Source organism: Bubalus bubalis, chromosome 13 (assembly GCF_019923935.1).
Source record: "Bubalus bubalis isolate 160015118507 breed Murrah chromosome 13, NDDB_SH_1, whole genome shotgun sequence".
In the NCBI taxonomy this organism is placed as follows: domain Eukaryota; kingdom Metazoa; phylum Chordata; class Mammalia; order Artiodactyla; family Bovidae; genus Bubalus; species Bubalus bubalis.
The window spans coordinates 56,395,845-56,422,377 of NC_059169.1; the positions used below are offsets into that span (position 1 = coordinate 56,395,845).

The 26,533-nt window shown below is 41.9% G+C and overlaps 1 protein-coding gene across 1 annotated transcript in view; it reads right to left on the reverse strand.

Moving 5' to 3' along the window:
* Window positions 1-827: 827 nt before the first annotated feature.
* The window catches only part of LOC102412116 (phospholipid-transporting ATPase IB), a 90,767-nt gene continuing 65,061 nt past the window's right edge, over window positions 828-26,533 (reverse strand). Inside the window, exons 28-37 of the mRNA XM_025262848.3 lie at window positions 26,249-26,323; window positions 23,248-23,370; window positions 21,972-22,050; window positions 18,367-18,428; window positions 17,388-17,444; window positions 14,440-14,547; window positions 13,872-13,960; window positions 8,667-8,759; window positions 3,399-3,493; window positions 828-1,292 (exon numbers count right to left, since the gene is read on the reverse strand). Coding sequence (XP_025118633.3) covers window positions 1,174-1,292; window positions 3,399-3,493; window positions 8,667-8,759; window positions 13,872-13,960; window positions 14,440-14,547; window positions 17,388-17,444; window positions 18,367-18,428; window positions 21,972-22,050; window positions 23,248-23,370; window positions 26,249-26,323 — 900 coding nt within the window. The 3' untranslated portion in view covers window positions 828-1,173. The remainder of the gene's footprint in view (window positions 1,293-3,398; window positions 3,494-8,666; window positions 8,760-13,871; window positions 13,961-14,439; window positions 14,548-17,387; window positions 17,445-18,366; window positions 18,429-21,971; window positions 22,051-23,247; window positions 23,371-26,248; window positions 26,324-26,533) is intronic.

Consider the following 26,533-nt stretch of genomic DNA (forward strand, 5'->3'; position numbering starts at 1 on the left):
CATATTTTATATATTTGTGGATAACTTTTTGAGGTATTTATGGGCTTTTCTCCCAGTGTTTTCCTTGTTGTCTTATTTCCATTCAAACAGGTCTCGGGATTTTCTGTTTGTTTCCTCAGAAGAGTCTTTGGCAGCACAGAAAATCGACATAGTTTACAAGAATTCTTGGTCTTCGCTTCTAAAAACTGAAGAGGTAGAACAGGGTTTGAGGAAGGGGGCTCTGTGCCTTGGACTGCAGGAGAGATCTGAGAGACATCTCTTTGCCCCCTCAGAGTGCACTGGGCAGACAGTGCACCCCAAGACAGGAATGGTAGACCATGGGCATGGGGGCCCAGCTCCCCAGAGGCTCTGGTGCCCTATCCCTGGCACAGAGGCCTTATAAAACGGCCAGGCCAAAAGAAAGCACGTGTCTTTAATGGTGACCTGTGTGGGCAGATGACAGAAGAATGGAGGAGCCCAGTGCTTTGCAGCGTCTGAAACCCTGGATAATTCATACACACCTGAGGCAGAAGCACAAGAATGACTGAGGGTGAAAAAAAACAATGAGGTTGAATTTTCTACTGGCCCTGATGTGTGGGGGAATCAGGGGAGAATGAGATACAGTCGTTCTCACACACCTTGTTTTGAGGCCCAAGATGAGTCTACACTATACTCGTTAGATAAGTTCATTGAAACCAAGAATATGGTGCACATCTCATACTCATTAGATATAACTCCAACACGACAGGACAGGACATTCTACTTAGAAAAATGTTTTATATGCTGCCTGTGCCCCTTAGTCTGTGACTTTTCTGCATGACCCCTTTCCAATGAAGCAAGACAAGCTTATTATGCAACATAACATCCTTGACCTTTTTTCTCCAAAACAACCCGTACCAAAGTTTAAATTTTGGTAAAACATAATACTTTGAATTTTATACTTCAGGCTCAACTGATAAATCATCTCACAGCTACAGGAAAAATAAAGTAAAATATTGAAGACAAATTAAGAAAAAGCATATAGGGTTCCCCATCATTTATACCCAAGGATAGTGATTTAATCAGTATAGAAATAACAAACTGGCCGGAGTCACAGGAGGGAGGAGGAGTCACAGGAGGAGTGTTGAGGAGCATTGGCTCATTGCAGCTGTCCCCAGAACGGACACAAAAGGGTAGGACTCGGGGACCCAGCTCTTACTCCAAGGTGGCAGAAGAAAAAGTCTTCTGGGGTTTGTTTTTGGTGGTGTCGTAAGATCGGACTAGTTCTTCCTGAGAAATCACAGCTCGTTCTACCTGAGAAAACGCATATCCATCTGAAAGAGCAAAGCATGGGGACGCTGTTAGAAGGCAAATATGTACAGTGAACATTCTGGTGACAGAAATCAAAACCCCTCCCCGACTGGGGCACATTGGCCACCTCAGGCAGGGATGGCTGAGGCAGGGAGAGTGGCAAGGTCTGGGGAGGGCTTGGCGATGGAGCAGTTTGCAAACCTAGCTGCATCAGAACCACTGACAAAGCCCTTTCTGCATCCTTCTTTCTGGGGCCGATGGATCTGCATGGCTGGACATCACTAGGTGCTTTTTAAAGTTCTCCCAAGGATTCTGATGTGGTGCCTGATGCTTCCTGAGAGCCATGTCCTGGAGGATGCAGCCTGGCCAAGGGGCCCAGGGGCTCGTGCCTGTCTCTACGGGCCTGTGGCCCAGCCCAGTCTGAGCAGCTCAAGACGGGACCCACAGGTCCCTCACTACATTTTCCCACCACCATTCAAGAGAAGGGGCCCTGGAACAGTCTGAGTCTTGAAACTAAAACCTACAACTGGAACCCAGAAAGGTAAGTTTTGAAGCTGAAAACATGCTGAGGGACAACATGCAATATTAATATTAAACTTGGTTAAAAAAAAAAGTCCACCATGCTGGAAATGTCTCTGTTTTAAAATTTTAGCTGATTTGAACTAAGTATTCAAAGTGGTTTACTTGAGTTGACATGAATAACAGGGTCATGGGTAGAAGTTCCCAGAGGAAATAACTCATGACCAGCACTCTCTCTCTCTGGGAGAATCAATCCTAGAATCATTTCTGAAAGCGGTACCAGCTCTTGTGGGGCAATGAGGAGAGCTGATGAGTATTTCCGCTCTTCTCTAACTTCTGACCTTGACAGATCAGACCTAGAGCAGTCTCACATTTGAACAATATTAATACATTTAGGTTAAAACACGAGCAGAGCAAGCACATGCTGCTTCCACACACTCCCAAGCTTTACTATGGCTCACGGGTGACAGTGGCTTTACTTGTGAGTGGCCATGCTCTTTAGCAGAAGAAAACGTAACTTGTGTCCATGTGTTGTGAACTGGCTTATGTGCCTGTCTGCCGAAGGAGAGAGGGATGTAGTGGTCCACAGCCTTCTCTGCATGGAGAGCCGCCCTGGAGCTGGTAAGAAGCCTGGTACCCCGCACAAAGGCAGGACCAGCGGTTCTCAAACTACAGTGGGCACCACCACCAGACGGCTGATTCAGTGAGTCTGCAGTGGGGCCCAAGAGCCAACAGTTCTAGCAACTTCCCGGGTGACACTTCTGCTCCAGGGTTAAGGACGGTGCATGGAGCACCACTGTTTTGGGCCATTTTCACCACGGTCTTGGACTGGATGCAGGTATCAGTGGCTTCCCATTCCTCGGGATGACCTTCCTCCCACTCGGGATGGATCCACCCAGAATCTCAAGGTGGAATCTGGGTTGGCACTTCTCAGGTGTCACGGATTCTCTGCGTGGCTGTGGGGACAGGAGGGAGTGCCCTGTGGCAGCAAGTCCCTGAGAAGATTTTCTGAGCACAGAGCCCCCCACTCCCCCAAGCACAAGTCCAGGTTTTGTCGGCAATGCAAACTGCCAAAGGTGGAAAAATGACTGTCCTTCACTTTATCTTAATGTTGAGGGCTGTGAAAAATAAAAATATGAAAACAGCCCCACCCTTATAAAATGAAGATGTCTTCGCATTTTAAATGGTCTCCTTGTTCTGCGTTAATGGTTTTAAAAAATTCAGGCAGTCACCTTTTTAAAAATGTGGTTAAATGCATGTAGCATAAAGTTTACCGTCTTAAGGACATGAAGTGTCCAGTTCAGTGGCACTAAGAACAGACACAAGGCTGTGCAGACACCCCCACCCTCCAGCCCTGGAACTCTCTGCCTCCCCAACCTGAGACTCCCCTCGCCCCTCCCCTGGAAACCCTGCTCTCCCTCTGGAAACCCTGCTCTCCCTCTGAGAATCTGACTGCTCCCGGGACCTCATGTCTGTGGGGTCACACAGTACTTGTCCTTTCGTGTCTGGCTTATTTCACTCAGCATGTGCCTTCAAGGAGGAGGACCTCACGTTTAAGCGCCCATCCTTCTGTGAGTCAGTGACATCTCCATGTTGTGCGCGTGACTTACGTGGGGCACCTAGGTCAACAGAGTTGTTCCGGAAGATCACCTGACAGGGCCTGGGACTCGCGGACCTTTGGAGATTCACTTCCTCCTCCTTGGACCTAAATCAAACACAGACTGGCTTTAGTTTGTTGCGTGCTAAGTTGTTTTAGTCGTGTCTGATCCTTTGTGACCCCGTGGACTGTAGCCCACCAGGCTCCTCTGTCCATGGGATTCTCCAGGCCAGGATACTAGAGTGGGTTGCCATTTCCTACTTCAGAGGATCTTCCCAACCCAAGGACTGAACCTGCATCTTTGTGTCTCCTGCATTGGCAGGCAAGTTATTGACCACTAGTGCCACCTGGGAAGCAGATTTAAAGGGATTTGTTGGAGGAAAAAAAGGTTTCAAGGTAAAAGTAAAAAAAAAACTTCCTTACCACTTGGAGAATGTTCTTACATTTAAAATAAAATGGATGTTATCCAGACACTCTCGGCAAGATGCTTCTAAAATAGTATTTTGCTGTGAGCATCTCTTATGTTGTTTAGTCATTAAGTCGTGTCCAACTTTTTGTGACCCCATGGACTGCAGCATGCCGAGCTCCTCAGTCCTTCACTACAGCCCAGATACACATATCCCACTATTACTCAAACTCATGTCCATTGAGTTGATGATGCTATCCAACCATCTCATCCTTTGTCACCTGCTTCTCCTCCTGCCCTCAGTCTTTCCCAGCATCAGGGTCTTTTCCAATGAGTCGGTGCTTCGCATCAGGTAGCCAAAGTATTGGAGCTTCAGCTTCAGCATCGGCCCTTCCAATGAATATTCAGGGTTGATTTCCTTTAGGATGGACTGGTTTGATCTCCTTGTTGTCCAAGGGACTCTCAAGAGTCTTCCCTAGCACCACAATTCGAAAGTATCAATTCTTTGGCACTCAGCCTTATTTATGGTCGAACTCTCACATCTGTACATGACTGCTTCATGTACAGCCCTCCTGTTTTCTCCAAAGAGCTGAACTCGACAATGAATGTCCTGTTTTTCTCAGGCCTCTGAGAGTACCTTAGAGATCTTATGGCATGTATTTTCAGAATCTCTGCCCCAGTTTCCTTTTCTTACAGCAAAGCCATCATCTAGAGTGGTTCAAGATTCTTTTTCAAATTATTTATATAAGACAGCACTGGGTCTTCATTGCTTTGCACAGGCTTTCTCTGGTTTTGTGAGTGCGGGCTTCTCACTGTGGTGGCTCCTCTTTTTGTGGCGCACGGGCTTTAGAGTAGTTGTAGAGTGTGAGCTTAGTTGCCCTGCGACATGTGGAATCTCCCAGACCAGGGATCAGCATATGGGATCTTAGTTCCCAGACCAGAGATCAAACCTGTTTTTCCCTGCATTGGCAGGCGGATTCTTAACCATTGGACCACCAGGGAAGTCCCAGTCTGAGACTCTTGACACTGTATGTCAAGATAGGTCGGCTCTGGGCATGAAAGCTTCTCCAGATCCCAAGGCTGACTGGGGACCGCGCGGGAATGTCAACAGTGAGAGAACCAAGAATCTTGAACTCCTACAACTTTTTCATTTCTTGCTCTCTTCCTTGGTGAACTGATGATTTTCTATAGTGATAAGCTTGATTCCTCTTTCTTTACTTTTGTGTATTTACTACAAGTTTTTGCTTTGTGGCTACTATGACGCTTACATAAAACAATTTATATTGGTAACAGTCTGTTTTAAGTTGATAAAAACTCAAGTTAGAGTGCATTTTAAAACTTTACACTTTTACCAACATGGGTTTGAACCTGGCATTGGGAAGATCCCCCAGAGAAGGAAATGGCAACCACTCCAGTGTTCTTGCCTGGGAAATCCCATGGACAGAAGAGCCTGGCAGGCTACAGTCCATGGGCCACAAAGAGTTGGAGACAACCTAGCAACTAAAACAAACAACAACAACAGTGCTTTAGGTTACTGATGTTGCAATTTACATATTTTTATCTCGTGTATCCATCAACAAATGATTGTGGTTTTAGTTATTTTTACTACTTTTGTCTTTTAACTTTCACATTAGTGCAGGTTCATAAGTGATTAAACTCACCACCTTCACATCAGATTATTCTGAATCTTACTATTTATTTACCTTTATCATTTAGATTCATACTTTCACATCTTTTCCTTTTACTTCTTAGTGCCCTTTTGTTTTGGCTTAAAGAAGTCCCTTTAACGTTTCTTTCTCTTTCTTTTTTTTGGCTGCACTGGGTCTTCGCTGCTGCATCGGACTTTTCTCTAGTTGTGGCGAGCGGGCTCTGCTCTCTAGTCGCGGTGTGTGGGCCTCTCACTGCCGTGGCTTCTCTTGTGGAGCACGGGCTCTAGGGCACGCGGGCTTCAACAACTGTGCTGTGTGGGCTCAGTAGTTGTGGTGCAGACTTAGTTGCCCTGTAACATGTGGATTCTTCCCGGACCAGGGGTCAAACCCATGTCTCCTGCATTGGCCGATGGATACTTAACCACTGGACCACCAGGGGAGTCCCCCTTTGAAGACCAGTCTAGTGGTGATGAATGCCTTCAGCTTTTGCTTGTCTGGAAAACTCTTTATCTCTTCTCCACTTCTGAAGTATACCTCTGCTGAGTGAAGTATTCTTGGTTGGTACTTTTTTTCTCCTTCAGCATGACACCCTACTCTCTCTCAGCCTGGAAGGTTTCTGCTGAGAAATCCTCTCTTTGCCTCATGGGCATCCCCTTTTGTGTCATTCACTTCTTTTCTTTTGTGGCTTTGAGGAGTCTCTCTTCATCTTTGATTTTTCACAGTTTTACATATATATATATATATATATATCACAGAGTTTCTCTGGTGACTCAGATGGTAAAGAATCTGCCTGCAGTGCAGGAGATCTGCGTTTAATCCCTGGGTTTGGAATATCCTCCGGAGAAGGAAATGGCAACCCATCCCAGTATTCTCTCCTGGAGAATCCCATGGACAGAGGAGCCTGGCAGACTATAATTTGCAAATGAGTCTCAGTGAAATATTTTAGGGGTTGAATCTGATTGAGGCTTTCTTATGGCTTCATGTATCTGAATATGTGGACATATATTTTTATGTCCACATATTTAATTCTCTTGGGTAAATACTTAGAAATGGAGCTGCAGGGTCACAGGATAGGTGTTTGCTTAAATGGATTAGAATGACCAGTTATCCAAACTGATTGTACGAGTCCTAGCCACTCTTCATTCTCATCACACTTAGTACTGATGGTACATCTCAGTTCAGTTCAGTTCAGTTGCTCAGTCGTGTCCGACTCTTTGCGACCCCATGAATCCCAGCATGCCAGGCCTCCCTGTCCATCACCAACTCCCAGAGTTTACCCAAACTCATGTCCATCGAGTCAGTGATGCCATCCAGCCGTCTCATCCTCTGTCATCCCCTTCTCCTCCTGCCCCCAATCCCTCCCAGCATCAGGGTCTTTTCCAATGAGTCAACTCTTCGCATGAGGTGGTCAAAGTATTGGAGTTTCAGCTTCAGCATCAGTACTTCCAATGAACACCCAGGACTGATCTCCTTTAGGATGGACTGGTTGGATCTCCTTACAGTCCAAGGGACTCTCAAGAGTCTTCTCCAACACCACAGTTCAAAAGCATCAATTCTTTGGTGCTCAGCTTTCTTCACAGTCCAACTCTCACATCCATACATGACCACAGGAAAAACCATAGCCTTGACTAGATGGACCTTTGTTGGCAAAGTAATGTCTCTGCTTTTGAATATGCTATCTAGGTTGGACATAACTTTCCTTCCAAGGAGTAAGCGTCTTTTAATTTCACGGCTGCAATCACCATCTGCAGTGATTTTGGAGCCTAAAACAATAAAGTCTGACACTGTTTCCCATGAAGTGATGGGACCAGATGCCATGATCTTCGTCTTCTGAATGTTGAGCTTTAAGCCAACTTTTTCACTCTCCTCTTTCACTTTCATCAAGAGGCTTTTTAGTTCCTCTTCATTTTGTGCCATAAGGGTGGTGTCATCTGCGTATCTGAGGTTCTTGATATTTCTCCCGGCAATCTTGAGTCCAGCTTGTGCTTCTTCCAGTCCAGCATTTCTCATGATGTACTCTGCATATAAGTTAAATAAGCAGGGTGATGATATACAGCCTTGACATACTTCTTTTCCTATTTGGAACCAGTCTGTTGTTCTATGTCCAGTTCTAATTGTTGCTTCCTGACCTGCATACAGGTTTCTCAAGAGGCAGTTCAGGTGGTCTGGTATTCCCATCTCTTTCACAATTTTCCACAGTTTATTGTGATCCACACAGTCAAAGGCTTTGGCATAGTCAATAAAGCAGAAATAGATGTTTTTCTGGAACTCTCTTGCTTTTTCCATGATCCAGCGGATGTTGGCAATTTGATCTCTGGTTCCTCTGCCTTTTCTAAAACCAGCTTGAACATCTGGAAGTTCATGGTTCACGTATTGCTGAAGCCTGGCTTGGAGAATTTTGAGCATTACTTTACTAGCGTGTGAGATGAGTGCAATTGTGCAATAGTTTGAGCATTCTTTGGCATTGCCTTTCTTTGGGATTAGAATAAAAACTGACCTACATACTCAGTAGGTGCCAAATACATGGATATTTGTTATTCACCGCATTCATTTGCTTTAGATTTGCCTGTACTACAATGTTGCTTCCCCCTAGAACTTTTAAATGTGCTTTTGGGTCTCTTTACCCAAGCCACACCATCAGTTGTTTTCCATCCTTTCCTTGAAGCCTAACAAAGCACTTAAATGTAGTAGGTATTCAGCATATTCCAAAGATTGATTCTTTGCCTTAGAACCCCTGCAAAAACACTCCAGATTCAGAGAATGCCAACTGGAAACCAGGTCACGCTCAGGCCTCCAGTGAAAGCCCAGAACAAACGTCTGACATGGTTACTGAGAAGACCCGTGGGCCTTTCACTCAGAACAGCTCCCAGGTTATGTCAAGCAGTTGGAACTGATCTCTCTCTGGAGCTGGTGTGCATGCAGATGTTAAAGTCTTGATGCGAGGAATGGGATTTCCTGACGCCGTGGGCGTGGGATGTGAGGAAGAGGAAGTGAGGGGGGACCTCGGGATTTGGGGCCAAGAAGCCATTGATTGAAAGGAAGACCATGGAGGGGTGCAGCAGAAGAGGGGCCTGCCCTGCTGGGGATTCGATGTTCAAGATGCCGAGAGGACCTGGGAAATGGTGGCGGGTCAATCTCCACACCCCTGGGAGGGAAAGGGCAGGAGGCGGAAAGAACAAGGGAAACAGGTTTTTCACAAAAATCAGGATAAAGGGAATTGCCTCACCTCTGTACAGAGTCTCTGCGAAGTACCTGAACTCCATTGCTTTCCATCTCCCGAACCTCTTCCAGCAAAGTTCTGTGGCAGGTGTTTCTAATCCTGTAAGAGACGGAAAGAGAAAAGGGACATAAGACATGAGCTCTGCACACTGGGAGTAATGGTTTCTCCCCTCCTGGATGACAGCTGGACACCCCTTGGCTACAAGCAGCATGGAGGGATGCAAGGCAGCATGTCCTGTCTGTGTGTGAACAGCAGTGTCTACTTTTCTGGTAACTGAGAGCATTGCTGCTGCTGCTATTGCTCAGTCACTTCAGTCGTGTCTGACTCTGCCGCCCCAGGGGCTATAGCCCGCCAGAATCCTCTGTCCATAGGATTCTCCAGGCATGAATACTGGAGGGTTGCCAAGCCCTCCTCCAGGGCATCTTCCCGACCCAGGGATCAAACTCACATCTCTTATGTCTCCAGCACTGGCAGGTGTATTCTTTACCACTGTGCCAACTGGGAAGCCCTGAGAGCATTCCAGAGGTGGACAATGTGAATTAGCAACCAGCCACTTCAAACACTGCTGACTTTCTGTGAAAGCCTAGATATTTCTGAGTATGGGCTGAGCCTGCACACCACAAATACTGAGCCTGTGTGCCACAACTAAAGAATCCACGTGCCACAACGAAAGATCTCACATGATACATCTAAGATCCTGCGTGCCATAATTAAGACCCAATGCAGCCAATGGCACTCCACTCCAGTACGCTTGCCTGGAAAATCCCATGGATGGTGGAGCCTGGTAGGCTGCAGTCCATGGGGTTGCAAAGAGTCGGATACAACTGAGCGACTTCACTTTCACTTTTCACTTTTCACTTTCATACATTGGAGAAGGAAATGGCAACCCAGTCCCATGTTCTTGCCTGGAGAATCCCAAGGACAGGGGGGCCTGGTGGGCTGCCGTCTATGGGGTCGCACAGAGTCGGACACGACTGAAGTGACTTAGCAGCAGTAGTAGCGGCAGCAGCAGCCAGATAAACAAATAAATATTAAAAAAACATTTTTTTTAATTTCATGAGTTCTTTAACATTTAAAGTGAAAGTGAAGTTGCTCAGTCGTGTCCGACTCTTTGCAATCCCATGAACTGTAAGCCTACCAGGCTTCTCCATCCATGGGATTTTCCAGGCAAGAACACTGGACTGGGTTGCCATTTCCTTCTCCATTTACATTTAAAATTACCTTCAATATTGGAGACAGGGATTTGTAACACTGTAGTCTTTTCCCCACCCCCTTTCTGTTAGACTTAGTAAAAAAAAAAAAATTCAGATCTTCTAGTAAGACCTTCTAGAACTAACACCAAAAAAAAAAAAAAAAAAAAAAAGATGTCCTTTTCATCATAGGGGACTGGAATGCAAAAGGAGGAAGTCAAGAGATACCCAGAGTAACAGGCAAGTTTGGCCTTGGAGTACAAAATGAAGCAGGACAAAGGCTAACAGTGTTTTGCCAAGAGAATGCACTAGTCTAGCAAATACCCTCTTCCAACAACACAAGAGATGACTTGACACATGTACATCACCAGATGGTCAGTACCAAAATCAGATTGATTATATTCTTCACAGCCGAGGATGGAAAGCTCTATACAATCAGCAAAAACAAAACAAGGAGCTGACTGTAACTCAGATCATGAATTCTTTATTGCAAAATTCGGACTTAAATTGAAGAAAGTAGGGAAAGCCACTAGGCTATTCACGTGTGATCTAAATCAAATCCCTTACGATTATACAGTGGAAGTGGCAAATAGATTCAAGGGATTAGATCTGATAGACAGAGTACCTGAAGAACTATGGACGGAGATTTGTGACATTGTATAGGAGGCAGTGATCAACACCACCCCCAAGAAAAAGAAATGCAAAAAGGCAAAATGGTTGTCTGAGGAGGCCTCACAAATAGCTGAGAAAAGAAGAGAAGCAAAAGGCAAAGGAGAAAAGGAAAGATATACCCATCTGAATGCAGAGTTCCAAAAAATAGCAAGGAGAGATAAGAAAGCCTTCCTCAGTGATCAATGCAAAGAAATAGAGGGAAACATTAGAATAGGAAAGATGAGAGATCTCTTCAAGAAAATCAGAGATACTAAGGAAACATCTCATGCAAAGATGGGCACAATGAAGGACAGAAATGGTATGGACATAACAGAAGCAGAGGATACTAAGAGGTGGCAAGAATACACAGAAGAACTATACAAAAAAGATCTTCATAACCCAGATAACCATGATGGTTTGATCTCTCACCTAGAGACAGACACCTAGAGTGTGAAGTCAAGTGGGCCTTAGGAAGCATCCCTATGAACAAAGCTAGTGGAGTGATGGAATTCCAACTGAGCTGCTTCAAATCCTAAAAGATGATGTTGTTAAAGTGCTGCATTCAACATGCCAGCAAATATGGGAAACTCAGCAATGGCCACAGGATGGGAAAAGGTCAATGTTCATTCCAGTCCCAATAAAGGGCAATGCCAAAGAATGTTCAAACTACTGCACAATTGCACTCATCTCACAATCTAGTAAAGTAATGCTCAAAATTCTCCAAGCTAGGCTTCAACAGTATGTGAAGTGAGAATTCCCAGATGTTAAGCTATGACAAACCTAGACAGCATATTAAAAAGCAGAGACATTACTTTACCAACAAAGGTCCATATAGTCAAAGCTATGGTTTTTCCAGTAGTCATGTATGAATTTGAGAGTTGGACCATAAAGAAGGCTGAGTGCCAAAGAATTGATGCTTTGAACTGTAGTGTTAGAGAAGACTCTTGACTGTCCCTTGGACTGCAAGGAGATCAAACCAATCAATCCTAAAGGAAATCAGTCCTGAATATATACTGGAAGGACTGATGCTGAAAGTGAAGCTCCAATACTTTGGGCACCTGATATGAAGAACTGACTCATTGGAAAAGACCCTGATGCTGGGAAAGATTGAAGGCAGGACCAGAAGGTAACAACAGAGGATGAGGTGGTTGGATGGGATCACCAACTCCATGGACATGAGTTTGAGCAAGCTCCAGGAGTTGGTGATGGACAGGGAGGCCTGGTGTGCTGCAGTCCATGGGGTCACAAAGAGTCAGACACGACTGAGTGACTGAACTGAACTGAACCGACTGAGATGAACCAGATATCAAACTGAAACATCCACTGGATCATAGAAAAAGCAAGACAATTCCAGAAAAACATCTGAGTGACTGAGTGAGTGAAGTTGCTCAGTCATGTCCAACTCTTAGCAACTCTATCAACTGTAGCCTTCCAGGCTCCTCCATCCATGGGATTTTCCAGGCAAGGATACTGGAATGGGTTGCCATTTCCTTCTCTAGAGGATCTTCCCCACCCAGGGATCAAACCCACATCTCCTGTGTCTCCTGCATTGCAAACTGATTCTTTGCCCATTGAGCCACTGGGGAAGCCCAGAAAAACATCTACTTCTGCTTTATTGACTACACTAAAGCCTTTGACTCTGTGAATCACAGCAAACTGTTGAAAATTCTTCAAGAGATGGGAATACCAGACACCTTACCTGCCTCCTGTGAAACCTATGTGCAGGTCAAAAAGCAACAGTTAGAACTAGACATGGGACAACAAACTGGTTCAAATTGGGAAAGGAGTACATCAAGGCTATATATTGTTACCCTGCTTTCTTAATTTATATGCCGAGTGCATCATGAGAAATGCTGGACTGGATGAAGCAAAGCTGGAATCAAGATTGCCAGAACTACCAACAACTTCAGATATGCAGATGACACCACCTTTATGGCAGAAAGCAAAGAGGAACTAAAGAGCCTCTTGATGAAAGTGAAAGAGGAGGCTGAAAAAACTGGCTTAAATCTCAACATTCAAAAACTAAGGTCCTGGCATCTGGTCCCATCACTTCATGGCAAATAGATGGGGAAACAATGGAAACAGTGTCAGACTTCATTTTCTTGGGCTCCAAAATCACTGCAGATGGTGACTGCAGCCATGAAATTTAAAGATGCTTGCTCCTTGGAAGAAAAGCTATGACCAACCTAGACAACATATTAAAAAGCAGAGACATTACTTTGCAGACAAAGGTCCATTTGGTCAAAGCTATGGTTTTTCCAGTAGTCATATATGGATGTGAGTTGGACCATAAAGAAAGCTGAGTGCAGAAGAATTGATGCTTTTGATCTGTGGTGTTAGAGAAGACTCTTAGTCCTTTGGACAGCAAGGAGATCCAACCAGTCCATCCTAAAGGAAATCAGTCCTGAATGTACACTGGAAGGACTGATGCTGAAACTGAAGCTCCAATACTTTGACCACCTGATGTGAAGTGCCGACTCATTAGAAAAGACCCTGATGCTGGGAAAGATTGAAGCAGGAGGAGAAGGGAACGACAGAGGATGACATTATTGACCAACATTGACACTATGGACATGAGTTTGAGAAAGCTCTGGGAGATGGTGAAAGACAAAGACACCTGGCATGCTATACTACATGGGGTTGTGAAAAGTCAGACATGACTGAGCAACTGAAAAACAACAAATCTAGTAATATTGGCTCAGACAATAAACGAATCTGTCTACCATGCTGGAGACCCAGGTTCGATTCCTGGGTCAGGAAGATCCCCTGGAGAAGGAAATGGCTAATCACTCCAGATTCTTGCCTAGAGAATCCCATGGGCAGAGAAGCCTGGTGGGCTACAGCCCATGGCATTGCAACAGAGTCAGACACGACTGAATGTCTAACACTTTTTCAATCTAATATTTAAATATTCTGGGAGAACTGGATTTGAAAGACTCTTATGCCAAATTTTTTGAAAGTAAAGAATGACTTTCTAATTTCAATATTTCCCTTCTAGTTCTTATTTTATCATTAATTCTTAATCTGTGATCATCTGGTATCACATTTTGTTTCCTGTAAAGTAGATAAGAGTTCCACACTAAAGAGTGAAGAAATGGACCTCTTTTCAGAAAAAAATTATGAACCTTATAATATTTCTACCAAATTTCCCTCTCATACACTTGGTTCCATCTTTTTTTCCTAAATTGATTGCTGGTAAATCTCCAGTGGCAAAAAGCAAAGGGCATTTTCTTCCTTTAAAAGCTCCATGACATTTAATATTCACAGGGTGGCATTAAACTAAGTGTTTAATTTGAGAGCCATAACAATTGTAAAGGATAATTAACTATGATAATATATTCTCTGGTTACCACTTCATTTTTCAACTTACGATTTCCACGCTACATTTTGAATCAGGCACACAATCGGGACTATGAAAAAACCCAGCCAAAAGTGTGGACACACCAGAGCCATACTGCCCTGCAAATAAGCAGAGATAAGGGACATTTCAATAAGAATCTTTTAGTTTGCCAACAATGAGCGCCAAGAGCAGCTTTCAGTTTCTTCCCCGCCACAAAAAAAACAACCCGGAGATGTCAGGAAAGGCATGGATATGAATCCATATGACTGCAGTCCTATGAATCTAGAACTACTAAATCAATTAAATAAACAGGTATATAAAACCTAAATATAGTATTAACTAACTTAATTTAATACCTTCATTGAAACATTCAAAATGCAAAAAGAGAATCTTGAAAGCAGCAAGAGAGAAGTAAATCAGCACATACAAGGATCATCAGTGAGATCACTAGCAGATTTCTCATCAGAAACAGTACGGGCTAGAAGACATTGGGCCCATAAATTCAAAGTGCTAAAAGAAAAATCCTGTCAAACAGAAACCCAGTTTCTGGCAAGACTGTCTTTCGAAAGTGAGAGGGAGAGATTTAGAGCACACTCACCTGTCCTGTCATCTCAGGAGCAACAGGAACAGTGGGCCAGAGGGAGGAGTAAACCGCAAAAAAACCCAGCCAAATCATTATGCTGCCCCAAATGGCGAAATGGGTGAACTGCAGACAGAAGAGCAGCATGGAAATACTTCAGCCTCCTCTATTTAAAAGGACATTTTTTAAAACGCTATTAATCAACTATCAAAATCCATTTGTCCAAACCGTAAGTTCTCATAGGAAGAAGTTGATAACTTTTCAATTTGTTGCTATCTTAGACTTCCTAACATCTTTCTCAGGATACTTGGCTATGAACTCAAGTATCAAAAACAACTGTACCTTGTTCACCCAAGCCAAGTGGTGTTGAGAGTCTTCAGCAAAAAGATCAACTCTCAATAGATGTGGTTCACTACAATTGGTGGGTGATTTAATGAGACTTGGGCTTCTGTCTGTTTATTAATACAAAGTTCTTTACAGTAAAAAAAAAAAAAATTTAAATACAAATTGTATTTACAATTTGAATGTATCATACTTGCTCCATGTGAATAACTGTGGAACAATGGCAGTAGTTGTGATCCTTAGACTGACCGGAACTGGTAGGTTTTGTGTACGTATCAGCTGTATATGCCATTCTGGCTAAGACCTCCGCTGAAGGACCACTGTCCAGGCCTAAGTCTGGGAACTGGTACCAGAGTCTCCAATGATAGATGCTAAAATAGTAGACCCTTCTGTGATCTGTGATCTGTTGCTTTGAGCAGCTGGTGTTAGCAGGGGAATAGTGAAAAACGACTAGGAGACCCATGCTCTACCCTTGGCCACAGTGGGTACACCACGTAAACTGAGCAGGCCCAAGATGTAATCTATACATAATAAGGCAACTGGCTAGACTAGACCAAATGTTCTCATCCTAAATGTTTTTGTTTAGTTGTCAAGTCATGTTCGACTCTTTGAGACCCTGTATACTGTAGCCCACCAGGTTCTTCTGTCCATGGGATTTCCCAGGCAAGAATACTCCAGTGGGTTGCAATTTCCTGCTCCAGGGGATCTTCCTGTGTCTCCTGAATTGGCGGGAGGATTCTTTACCACTGAGCCACCTGGGAAGCCCTCCTATCCTAATAGGATTTTGGTTCTTTTCCTCAATATTTTTTGTTCAGAGATGACTAAGTATGAGCAGTTGCTCATTACTTAATCATCTCTGAACAAGAACTATGGAGAAAAAACCCCAAGTGTGCTACTTCTCAGAGTATATATTATTTGTTTAGGAGTCATTTTCAAAGGCATTTTTTCCCACTCCTTAAAAATAACCTGTAACCCAAACCATTCTTTCTCCAATTAGAGTAAACAGAACTGGTCTCCTGAGAATTCTGTCTCGTGATAACACAGCTGATGGAGAAGAGGATCAGTTTGAAGCTATGAACTTCAAACTCTTCAGAACTGCAGTGCGTTTTCCTGTAAGAGTTCGCTTAGAGTCGACATCATACATCATATGCAATGTGAGGTATTTCTGGGTGGCTTCGAGAGTATTTTCAGACAGATCTCTGTTGGGATCATCACTTTCTGGGGGCTGCCAGCCCCCACTGCTGCTTAGAGCTGTGTTCTGTGTCGCTCTGCTCTTGCTTGCTTTCTGCACCTGATCGGTGACTTCCAGCATCACCCTCCTCCCCAGTGAAGACACTGCCTCCTCGGCCCTCCCCATAGGCAGGGCGGCATCAGCACAAAGGTGAGAAATAGGCCCTTCTCTCTCCTGCCTCCATCCCCACTCCTTCTTAGCCCCCAGGTGAGCTGGAAGGCGGGAGCCCAATCCATCTTAGGCTGGAAGAGACACCGCGTATAGTTCTAAGTGTGCTTTGGCCTTGAACTATTGCCTTATTCACAAATGAGGTTCAGTATATGCAGATGACAGAAGTGTCTATGCTCCATGAATATGGTATAATACAATTCGATTGCCTTATGATTTGTAATAAAATATTTTTGCTCATAACTCCTTGGTTCCAACTTAGTGTTGGGGTCCAGTAGGGATGGTGGCAGTCAGAACTCTGAATTGATTGCATCAGAAAGGGAATATATCATAGGCTGCATCAACTTAGTTCTTCAAAAGTGACAAACACATAAAAATTCATTTTCTCTCAGAAACTTTTTGAGTACAACTTGAGACACATCTTATTTATAGATGTAAATATGTATAAGCAGGTACACATATAACTTATTTAAACTATTGATGTCATAAAAACTAAAATTCTGCTTAATTTATCAGAAATTACACTTGTAATAGTATCCTGAGGAAATCACTACTCATATCTATAAGTACATCTGTATTGATAACATTATTGATTATATATCATTTACAGTAACTAAAGTTAAAATAATTATTCTAAAAATAATGCAAAATGTTTTAATGAATAAAGTAATGCAAATAACAAGCATCCATGTGCTGAAACATTATTCCATCAATTAATAAGGCATAAAAATTTAAAATTTGGAAAAATATTAAAGATCTGTCATTAAGTGAAAAAAAGCAACTTGTAAAATATTAGGTACATTATAATCTTGTTTTAATACAGGGGTGGGGGGAGACTACATAGAACAAAGACAAAGAGTAGAAGCCAAAATGTCAACATCACTGACACTGAAAGGAAGAAGCAATATGTATTTTCCTTTTTGTCTGTATTTGCTAAATTCTCTCTTATCATTCTGTACTTGGATAATAGTGAATTAAAGGTCTCAATTAATGTCATGATAAATTGAATCTGTTTCAAACGTAAGGCAGGAAAATGAATATTCCACAGCCATTAGATGGCTAGCATGCCTTTCCTCTGGTTTAAATCATCATTCAAACACGTAACACAAGAAGTAAAATGTGGAGACCAGAACAAAAAATGCTTATTACTTTTCTGAAGCTGAAGAAGGACATCAGCGTGCCAACAACCATACTAGATTGAGGAAGTATCTTAACAAATACTCACTTTATTCCAAGACATCGTCTCCAAACCAGCTTTCAGACAAACAGTGACAATAACGTACTGTGTGAGGCGCCGGGTGCAATGGGAAGGGAAAGAGATGGGAGAAAAAGTATTAAAACTTTCCATCAGCATCTGCACCTCCACACCTGCTTCCTGACCCTCACCCCCTGGCTCTCCACCACGTCTGCTGAGCTGTGGTGTCAATAGGTTGCTAAAGGTTTTGCTGCATTTTAGTAATGGAGAAAATGCGACACTTTTCAATAAGTGTTCCTCATTTAGCAGCTCTGTACCATATGATGAAAATCCATGCTTGTGTCTTCAGCTCTTCTATTTATATTCTTTATGAACAGTGTGGAAGATCTGACTCAGATTAGAAGTGGATTGTAATCTCTTGTGACTGTGCTGACCCTCAAAGCAAAAACTGCAAGACGATCATTTTGCTGACTAGATCCGAAAGTGTGACATGATCACGCCCACTGGCCTTGAACTACGGCGGGGAAGCAAATATTTCTATCACTAAATTTCTGCCAACTCTACTGGGGATAAACAGGCAAGGCTTTTCAAGATTCACAATACCTCTGATCCAGAAATTACACTTCTGGAAGATATAGTTACTTCTAAGATATAGTTACTCATGGGCATAAAGGATCATCTTTGCAGCATTGTTCATACTGGCAAAGGATCCCAAACAACCTTCACATCCACTAACTGGAGACTAGTTGAATAAATAATGGTGAGTTATGGTGAAAGGTAGACTTTCAGGGGCTGATTTGAAGCCATCACCAAGGCAAGTTACGTAATGACAAGACACAGAAGAGCACCCCCTGTATGAACAACAACGAATGGATATGCATTTCACGTTTCTAGAAACATAAATAATGCAACCATTGTAACAGTGCCTTTGTGAAAAGTCACTACTGTCCTATAATGCTTTGTTTCATTAAACACTAGGAAAAGTGATAATCTACATGGATGACCTTACCGTATATATAAAATTCCCAAGAAACAAATAGTCTGTAGTGTAACCACTTTGCAAGACCATATCTGAAAAGTGAAAAAGTTATTTTTTAATCTTTATAGAGTCTGAAACATAGATTTTTAAAATTTATTTTTATTAAAGGTACCCATACTGGACACCAAAAATATTTATCAATGATTGGTCACATTTCTCAAGTGTTCTGTCGGTGAAAACAATGCTTACTTTGCCTACCACAATTGTGATATTTTTCCCTTTTCTTACTTCCTCCAAAGATAGATTTAGAAACAAATAAATACATTGCAAGGAGCACGTGAATGTGATTATTAAGCCTAGTATCACATGCATCTAAACCATCTAGCAGAATCTATAAATTGAAAGTCCATGGACTTCCCTGGTGGTCCAGTGGCTAAGACTTTGTGCTCCCCATGCACGGGGCCAGGTTCAAGTCCTGGTCAGGGAACTAGATCCCATATGCCACAACTAAGACCCCGTGGAGCCAAATAAATAAATAGATAAGAATAAATATTTTTTAAGAAAAAGGAAGTTTTTTAAACACAATCCAATTAGTGACGCCAAGTAGCAAGATGAGGATTTTAAGGATGTTTGTCATCACATTTTTCACACTATTTCTTCTCCAGGATAACTAAAATAATAAACCTAACAGATAATTTGAAGTTAAAATAGAATTTTCTAAAAAAAATTTCCTACTTTTTAACTATTCTTAAATCTGCTGTAAACTTACAAATTTCATTCTAAAGGGTCAATATTATGTCAAGATTAGGATAATTTCTTAAGATCTTCTTTACACTTTTAAAAATTCTCAATAAATATTGGTGGACGTGGTCCTGGTTGATACAGAAATTTTTAAGTGTAAATCCCTGACCCTAACCCCAATTCAGGTAGCACACCCATATATTTGAGGCTCACTTATTTTCCTGATTTATGTTTTCTCCTGATTTAGAACTCACTAAAAGGTGCAATGCCTACTCAGTCGCTCAGTCATGTTCAACTCTGCGAGCCTTTGGACTGTAGCCTGGGCTCCCCTGGTGGTGCTAGTGGTAAGAACTTGCCTGCCAGTGCAGGAGACGCAGGAGAGGCCAGTTCCATCCCTGGGTCAGGAAGATCCCTTGGAGAAGGAAATGACAACCCTCTCCGGTATTCTTGCCTGGAGAATCCCATGGACGGAGGAGCCTGGCAGGTTGCAGTCAATCAGTGCACAAAAAATCAGACATGCCTGAGGACGCATGCAATGGGTATGAAGTTGTATATCATCATGGTTTCAATTTTTTTGTTTGTTTAAATATTAATGATGTTGAGCATGTATTTATTAGTTATTTGTCTATCTTCTCTGGATAAACGTCTATTAAAATCCTTTGTACATTTTAAAAAATTGGGTCATTTGTCTTTTTATGTTGAGTTATAAATCTTCTCTAGATACTCTGGATACAAATCTTCTGTTATCTGTAACTTGTGTATCCTTTGCTCCATTTTGTGGATTGCATTTTCACTTTCAACTAATTTGACACTTTCCAGCTATTATTTCCTTGCATATTTTTTTTTCCTGCTTCATTGGTTTTCTCCTCTTGTTCTGGTATACCCATCATGCTTCTGTTGGTGTGCTGAAAGGCATCTCACATGCTCTGTTCATTTTTCCTCACTCATTTATCTCTGGTCTTCAAATTGTGCTGTGCTAAGTCACTTCAGTATTGTCCAACTCTTTGTGATGCTGTGGACTGTAGCCCAGCAGGCTCCTCTGTCCATGGGATTTCCCAGGCAAGAATACTGGAGTGGATGGACATGCCCTCCTCCAGTGGATCTTCCCAATCCAGGGATTGAACCCACGTCTCTTACATTTCCTGCATGAACTGGTGGGTTCTTTACCACTAGCACTGCCTGGCCCTTATTGTCTATTGGTCTAACTTCAAGTTTGCTAATCCTTTTTTCTTCCAGTTCAAATCTACTGTTGAGCCTCTCTAACACATTTTTCGAGTTTTTGGTACTTTGCAACTTCAGGGTTTTCATTCAGTTCTTTATCTATCTCTTTCCCTGGTTCTCTCTGGTAAATCAGTTGGCCTATGATTTAGCTTGTTGCTCTTAATGAAGAAGGGCTACTGTTTTTGAGCGTATCCTTAGACTTGAACTTTCCCCCACTTTGTTTTGAATAGTCATCTAATTTGGGAAAGAGTTTTGAAGCTCTTTTTTACTACTGGCAAAATCTTGGACCCAGTATTTCTGTGCTAGTGGTCTAGCACAAAGCCACCAGTCTTCTTGGCTTGACTCTCCCAGAAATTCCCTGCCCTACGAGTGAGTTGTGGTGAGAGTGACCAGGGCCCAGGGTTCTTGGCCTGTCATGCACGGGGTAGAAACTCTGTCCTGTGAATGTTAGTTGCCTGGGGGAAAGGGAGCTCTATCTCGGCCACACCCATCAGAAATCTGGCCTCTTCAATAGGAGTTGGAAGGATGAGAAATGCTGGTGGGCTGCCCTTCCTGTGAGATGGGAACCCTTGACTGAGAGCTGAGAGGAGCAGTAGTCCCATATTTCTGTCCACACCTGCTTGGAGTCAACCTTTTGTCTGGCCAGGCTACCATGGGGGAAGGGAGGGAGAGGGTCATGGCTCAAGTGATGCAGACTCTAGATGCTCTTACTGAGTTTTAGTAGACTGATCATCTTCCTTGCCTTTTGGATAATTTTCAGAGAATTCACAGAGTTGTGTTTTACAGTTTTGCAGGTTTGGTTTTTTGAGGGTGAGGAGCACATCCAAGGAGCTCTTCACACTACCATTCTGAAAGTGGAACCAACTCTTTGTCAGCATGTTACTTTGCTATATTGTTATCACTTGAAATTTTTGCTCATTTTTTTTGCTCATTTGTTTTATAAGGAATGCCCTTAGCAGTATAATGGCAGATTTATTTTTTTAAATACAAATGGACATAAACACACACAACCAAGGCTCAATTAAACAATATATTCCTAAGATTAGGACATGTTGCTAGTAATAGCCAATAAAAATTAAATCTGGTTAAAGGAAAATAATTGTATTTCCCACCTTAATTTGTGGCTATGAGCCAATTACACATCAGTAACACACTTCATAAATATATCTCCTACTTCTGGATCTATTTATACACAAACCAGTTTGGCAAAAAAGTTCACACATAATGTTGTTTGGAAAACTGTATGCCCGGAAAAGGAGACCTAGTCCAATAATAAAATATAAGGTTAAATTTCTATATGGCCTGTTGGACTCGTTACAGTTTAAATTGAAGCATAAAGTTTGAGAAATGAAAGCAATAAATATAGTAGACAAAAGTTTCAAACTCACTAACAGAGGGAATCTATGACTCAGTAGAACTGTTGTGCTTTCTATCAGCCCTCCTGTCTCAAACATTTATTAAAAATTAACAATAAAAGTACTAAGTTACAATTTATACATGTTAGAGGCAAGGAGAATGGGCTCTACAGGCCATCTGTTAAATGTTCAAACTGCAATCTGTTAACCAGATTATACTATTAGTTTAGGTGAATATATATAAACCTATGTTTTTAATCCTACTTCTGCTTTCTCTATCTGTAGACACACACACACAGAAAACAATGAAGTTACTACCATGCTCCAGCATTTTTGCAGGCAACCAGAAGAGAATGAATGAATGGACAATAGCATTTATACATTGAATCCAAAGCACCTAAAAGAAAGCAAAGCAAGAAAATCAAGATAGTATCCAGGTCTAACTCTAAAAATATGTGATGTTATAAAGTTTATTTGCTGTGTGAAACACAGTTACAAAGCTAAAATGTCTTCCTGGAGACTAAAAATTTCCATATCTTTAGTCTCCTTTTAAAATAAATGACTGTGAAATTATAGGATAATATCATTTGAAAAACATATTTAATAAATATAAATATGTAGAATTCAAAGATAATGTGTTTATTATAAAACCATATAAAAGCTTTAATTATCTAGCAAAAAAGAACTAATTTAAAGAAATAATTAAAAATACTTTCAATCTTTAAATTATAGTACTTAAAATATAATTTAATATCATATTTTATATGATACACCCTGTACTTTTATATCTATACACTGCCTCTAGTCAAAATAATGTTTAATATACCATATATAGGCATACCTCAGAGATATTGCAGATTTGGTTCCAGACCACCACCATAATGCAAATATCATAATAAAGCAAGTCACGTGATGTTTTTTAGTTTCCCAGTACATATAAAAGTTATGTTTACACTATACGTAGTCTATTAAGTGTGCATTGTCTAAAAATAATGTATACACATCAATGAAAAGGCTAGCCATCATCTGACAACATAGGTTTGCCACTAAACTTCAATTTGTAAAAAAAAAAAAAACAGTATCTGCAAAGCACAATAAAATAAGGTATGCCTGAACAATTTTCTTAAAGGATATCTTAATAATGTAATATCTCGGGGATCAATCAAAGAAGGGTGCACAAGGTTAGGATATGACAGAAAAATAACAAAAACAAGTCTTTGTTCATTCAATTATAAATACACCAGTTTTTTGGTTTTTTTTTTTCATGCTTGACAGGAAGACTTATAGATAAGGGACTAGAGGAAAAAACAAAAGAGTGTGGAAAAAACATCTTTGGCCTGAAACTAAAATTTCCTAGAGTAAGCACACCACAGCACAAAGCAGTTTTTAGGAAAGAAGGTGGTTCAAACACAAAGTTAATGTCAGACTGGAAAACCTAAGGATTCACAGAACCTTAGGTAGAATACAAAGAAATATGGCATAGGGCTGCATTCCTTGTTGTTTTTAAATTATTTTGCCTAAAGCATCAGAAAGGAAAGAGACAAAAGTACCTTTTGGAGGGAAGTTGAAAGACCTGCAATAACCTTCTGCTTACCTTTATGTTGAAAATATCACCTGTCTGAGAAATTCTGTAGAGTTGTGGGTACCTGAGCAGGCTCTCCTGACTACAACACTGTTCAAAGATTCCGAGAGTAAAGGGTGGCAGTGACGTGAAAATCTGCATAAGAAACAAGAACCTATTAAAAAGAGCTTGCAGTCTATCTGAGTGAGTGCTGTGCCAATGTCATCTTCCTGGCTCTGATAATGTATTGCAATTACTAAGGTATCATTGTTCAAGAAGCTGGGTGAGACACCTGGTGGTTGTTGTTTAGTCCCTTCTGTTGTGTCCAGCTCTTTAGAAACCCCATGGACTTCAGCCTTCCAGGCTCCTCTGTCCATGGGATTCTCCAGGCAAGAATACTGAAATGAGTTGCTGTGCCCTCCTCCAAGGGATCTTCCCAAACCAGAGGTAGAACCAAAGTCTCTTACATCTCCTGCATTAGCAGGCAGGTTCTTTACCTCTAGAGCAACCTGGGAAGCCCTTATTATGGGACTGCTGCTGCTGCTAAGTCGCTTCAGTCGTGTCCGACTCTGTGTGACCCCATAGATGGCAGCCCGCCAGGCTCCCCCGTCCCTGGGATTCTCCAGGCAAGAACACTGGAGTAGGTTGCCATTTCCTTCTCCAATGTATGAAAGGGAAAGGTGAAAGTGAAGTTGCTCAGTCGTGTCCGACTCTTAGCGACCCCATGGACTGCAGCCTATGAGGTTGCTCCGCCCATGGGATTTTCCAGGCAAGAGTACTGGAGTGGGGTGCCATTGCCTTCTCCATATTATGGGACTAATTCATCCTTATTGTTAAAAGTGTGACTTACGTAAGGAATTTCCCCAATATCTTGTGTAATCGGTCTTCCCCAACAGACTAATGGGAATACAAACTGTTCCTAGCCCTGAGAGAGCTCCAGAAATCCAGCCCGCTGCTTTCCAGTGGCTTCCCTGGTGGTTCAGACAGTAAAGAGTGTGCCTGCAATGCAAGAGACCTGCGTTTCCCTTAGTTCTGAGTACACTTTTCTCATGCACATACAGATAAATCCTCAACCAGAGGCTCAAGGAAACAGCTACAATTTCCAGAAACACTGTATTTCTCTGTTCTGCAACTCTTTCCCTCTCTCCATTTCTCAGTGCAGTTTGCCTGTCTCTGATATTCTGTCTGGCAAATTTTAGCTTTCTTGGCCCACTGAACTCCACCCTCTGTGTCTTCAGCTCAGTAAAGACAGCCGGGCTCCCCTGTGGGCCCATCTTCCTTCACTTTGGCCTATAAACAGTCCTGCTCTTGGGGATCACACAAAGAGCAGCCTGGCATCTAGTGCCTGAAAACTATTGTTTCATACATTTTTTCTGCTATTCTAGTTTTTCTGTACGAGGGTAATTCCTATAGCAGTTAGTCATGCATAAGCAGTAGCAGAAATAATATATAACCTCTAGAAGTAGCATGACAACTCATATAAATTTAGTTATCAAATAAGTAGACAGAGTCCATCTCCAGCATTGCCAGTAACTATTATTTGGAATGTCCTGGTCTTCATTTTTTTTTCACCTGTAAAATATACTTGTAATGGGATGAAAGTTAATAAGTCAATGGATATTTAATAAGCATGTCATCATATTTTATCCTCAATTGTCCATAATTATTTAAATTTTCCACTGGCGTTCCAGTTGGCAAGATTCCATTGGTCAGTAGCTGTGGCTTATGTATTCGTAGGGATTGTTCTCATCCAGAGGAGAGACTCTGCCACTCTCTACTCCTGTCTCTAATGAAACTTCGAAGAAAGTTTATCAAGATTTCCCTTTGTGACCAAGAGCCTGGCAGAGACAACTCTACACAGGACCCAAGCTTCCCTGGTGTAGTGCTCTGACCAAATACACCCAGCCACTGGCACTCACATGACTGTAAATATGCATAGCAACATTGAGCACCCAATGACTTCTATTCAGTAACTTCAGGCTGTTCTGGAATTTCAGCTCCCAGAAGACAGACCTTTAGGAGTGAGGGCACAGAGCATGCAGAGTATAATGTCACCGCAATAACACAGTGCACGAGAGAGGTCATGGGATACTTGCTGGGAGCCTCATTTTTCTGTTATGTTTCCTAACTTCTAACCCTTTGGTGGAATAATAACACAAGAAAAATAAAGCAAAAATTAAAAGGTCATGTGGGTAAAAAGCCACTCAGCTTTACTATTTAATAAACATCTAGTTTTTGAATTCAAAATAATTCAAGTAATGGTATGGGATTATTTATTATTAGAAGATTCCATTAAAATGGAAAATTGTATTTACTATAGGCTTGATATAAAAATTCAGCATTTAGTACAAGTGCAGCGTGTTCTATTTCCATAAATACAAATTTTCTACCAAGAGGCTCAAGAGGACATTAAATTACACTATAAACACACACACATACACACAGACACATAGAGATAAATGTAAATTATATGTATTAAATGCAATGGGTTTAGGAAGAGTTCAGCAATTTTTACTTGACTTAAAAATACGAAAATGTTGTACAGCCAGAGTTAGAAAGATTCTGAAGTATCAATATTATAAAAAATACATTGCGTATAAATGTTGTGTGTATGCTTGCTAAGTCTCTAGTTGTGTCTGACTCTTTGTAACCCATGCACTGTGACCCGCCAGGCTCCTCTATCCATGGAGATTCTCCAGGCAAGAATACTGGAGTGGGTTGCCATTTCCTCCTCCAGGGGATCTTCCCAAGCCAGGGATCAAATCCGTGTCTCTTACATCTCCTGCATTGGCAGGCTGATTCCTTACCACTAGGGCCACCTGGAAAATATCATGTAGTTACTATAAAATGATCTGCAATGATTGAAACCATGTGTGGGGAGTTTGTGCTTCTGCAGGATGTGTGGCAGCAACAGAGGCCCTAAAGATGTATGTGAGCCATGGATGCAGATGAAGGACTTAGCTCTGCATCCCAGACACAAACAGTGCAGCCCCGCATGCCATCAGAGAGAGAAAGAGGGAGAGTGCTTACTCACCACATTGTACAAGCTGATGCACCAACGTTCAAATATAATCTGCCCAGAAAATCCATTAACAATGGCGAACCAAAGCTGAAAGAGAAGGAAGCCAAGTGCACCGCTATGTCAGTGCTGACCTACATACACTCATATAGTAAAGTCACTCTGGAAAACAGTTTGGTATACACTTACCATACAACTCAGCAAATGTACACTTGGACACTCTCCTTAAATAAGTGAAAACTTGTGTTTATACATAAACCTATGCACATGTTCACAGCAGCTTTACTCATGATGGCTCCA